This window comes from Penaeus chinensis, chromosome 36 (assembly GCF_019202785.1).
Source record: "Penaeus chinensis breed Huanghai No. 1 chromosome 36, ASM1920278v2, whole genome shotgun sequence".
NCBI classification, from domain to species: Eukaryota; Metazoa; Arthropoda; class Malacostraca; order Decapoda; family Penaeidae; genus Penaeus; species Penaeus chinensis.
Window position 1 is genome coordinate 29,669,180 of NC_061854.1, and position 2,500 is coordinate 29,671,679.

The 2,500-nt window shown below is 29.9% G+C and overlaps 1 protein-coding gene across 5 annotated transcripts in view; it reads right to left on the reverse strand.

Annotated features, from left to right (window-relative positions):
• The window catches only part of LOC125044613 (5'-nucleotidase-like), a 76,824-nt gene that overhangs the window by 942 nt on the left and 73,382 nt on the right, over positions 1-2,500 (reverse strand). For 4 of the 5 annotated variants that reach the window (XM_047641365.1, XM_047641367.1, XM_047641366.1 and 1 more), the window contains one exon: positions 1-1,988. This exon is cut by the window's left edge and continues 942 nt beyond it. In XM_047641365.1, the coding sequence (XP_047497321.1) occupies positions 1,872-1,988 (117 nt within the window). In that variant the 3' untranslated portion in view covers positions 1-1,871. The remainder of the gene's footprint in view (positions 1,989-2,500) is intronic. The other variant, XM_047641364.1, reaches the window with a different exon arrangement.

The following is a 2,500-nucleotide window of genomic DNA, read 5'->3' on the forward strand; positions in this document are numbered from 1 at the left end:
TATATGTACTAGAGCATTATATATCAACTTGGAAACAAGTAGAAATAACAGTAAATAAGCATTTTTTTCCACATTATACAAAGAAAAGTGGAGTTCCAAATGAAAAGAAACAAAATAGTCAACTTAATTGATAAATACTGAACCTGTTTGAGTTATGAATACTTAGTTAAATACTGTCATTCAGTATGTACAATATCACTAGATACTCATTAGGTAGATGGATTTCTATATGAGAAAAACTAGAAGGTACATGGAATACAAAAATACAAGGTACTGAAAGTTAAGTTACAGAAGAAAATTTGTAATTTTAAACTCCTTTTTCATATCGCATATTTAGCACCATAAAAAAACGTAAAGAAAATGGAAGGGAGATGTCAACCACAGTAAACTTAAAACATATATCATTACAGTGGTAGCACTATATGTATCGACAACACTGAGAGTTTCCATACTTGCGCCAGGAATCCATTCGTTTCCAATGCATAGATAAAGACTAGATATTAGGGTATTTGGGCCTTATCATTGGCCAAAATTCCATAACATCAGGTAAAAACATTAGACTCCACTAAGTCTCTAAATATTGATAAACCTATGAATTCTTCTATACATATACATATTGGACATTGCAAAAATGTGTAATCACAGTTTTTAGAATGCCTTATACTATTAGTTAAAACCTTTATAATAATGATTATTGCCCTCTGAAAATAAAATTGATAACATGAAGTATAATGATGTAAACATCAAAATATATTCCTATTTAAAATCTCATTTCTATGCAAAGAAAATATAAGATATATATTGGATAACCATATTCATTCAAACTCAGCACTATAGGATATACACTTCTCACTTCTTCCTTCTACTGTAAATTTTAAGAAGATAAAGAGTCTATTTGGATTTTCTCTTTCTATTATCAATATGAATCAATTTACCACTAATTATGTGTAGTTATGGAGGGGAGGTCCTTTTTTATAACAACAAGAACTTGCTAACAGAACTATGAGAACTATCTAGGACTATTTCTCTTTGTAGTGTAGTTAGATGACAATACATAATTTCAATGTCAAAAAATAATTTTGATGGTGGACAAATCTGATAGCAAATAACTTCATTAATTTAGATTTTTGAAAAAGATATATACTGCCATACACCAATATTTCGGATATGATAAACTATGGTAAACATTTCAAACAGAATCTAGAGTTAAAATAGCACACATGAAAGAAGGTTCTTGAGATCATGATGCTCAAAAAAGTAGCTTTCAACACACTTTCCACTGTTGTTCTCTCAATACACAAACAAATAAACATATATGTGAATATGTATTCATATACAAATACAAATACAAATACAAATACAAATACATATACATATACATATAAATATACATATACATATATGATATAAAATTCAACAACAGGCATTCCATACCTCAATGACAGTTTCTTGTAATACAGCATACCAGTGACAGAATAATGATTAAATCATATCTTCCTTGTAATATCAGTAGCTCTCAGTAATAATACAGATTGCTCTTCCACCATCAATTAAATAACACTTAATAATAACTGATAAAAAACATAATCCAATCTTGTTTAAAAATCCTCTTTACACTGTGATGTGAAGAAAATAAAAGAATAACAAGGTTAAATTCCATTCAGATGTTAATAAACTTCACAAACACATTTCACATGAATAAAGGGAATTTTTCTTTCTCTCTCTCAATGAACAGATGAAATGTCTTGCAGCCAGCTGCTTTTAATATCTTCCTTTCAGTGGATATAATAGCCATGACATAGTAATAATCATTTCTTTAAAAATTCATGCCATTATTAATTGATTTCCTAACACAATATAATCTATATAGTTTATTGCTCTAAGGATGTCTCTGGATTCTTTGGAGTTTGTGGTGTTGCTGGTTCATCCTCTTCTTCAATCACCGACACACTCCTTTGTGCTAGTTTCTGCCGCAGGTTTTCCACCACCTGTAAAAGTAGTTGTTTATGATTAGTGAATAAAAAGGAGAATATTGAACACGTTTTTGTCTGTGTGCACTTAGGTGTGTCTTCATGCTTGTGCTGGTGTCTAATTATGTTGTTGTGCATATGGAAACTAGCCCCAAAGACTATCTTTAAATCAGTGTGATGTACAGTCTGAAATGGTGACAATGTTATTTGACTTTTGAGCTAACAACAGATGGTAGACATATTATCAAATAACATTATCTACCATTCTAGATTCTACTACTTCAATGATACTTTTAGGAGCTAGTTCACAAGCCAATATCAGAAGTATACATGTACATATAATCTTCTGTCTTTGAATACTATATATATACATAATGATAAAAGAAAAATATGGTTACATATACAAGTATGTATATGTGCACATGTCTAAACACATTGTTGAGGACACAGAAGCTGTTATGTAAAATAATGAGCAGCTATACATCACTACTCAATTAGCAGATATACCTTGGTGAATAATATAAGCTAAG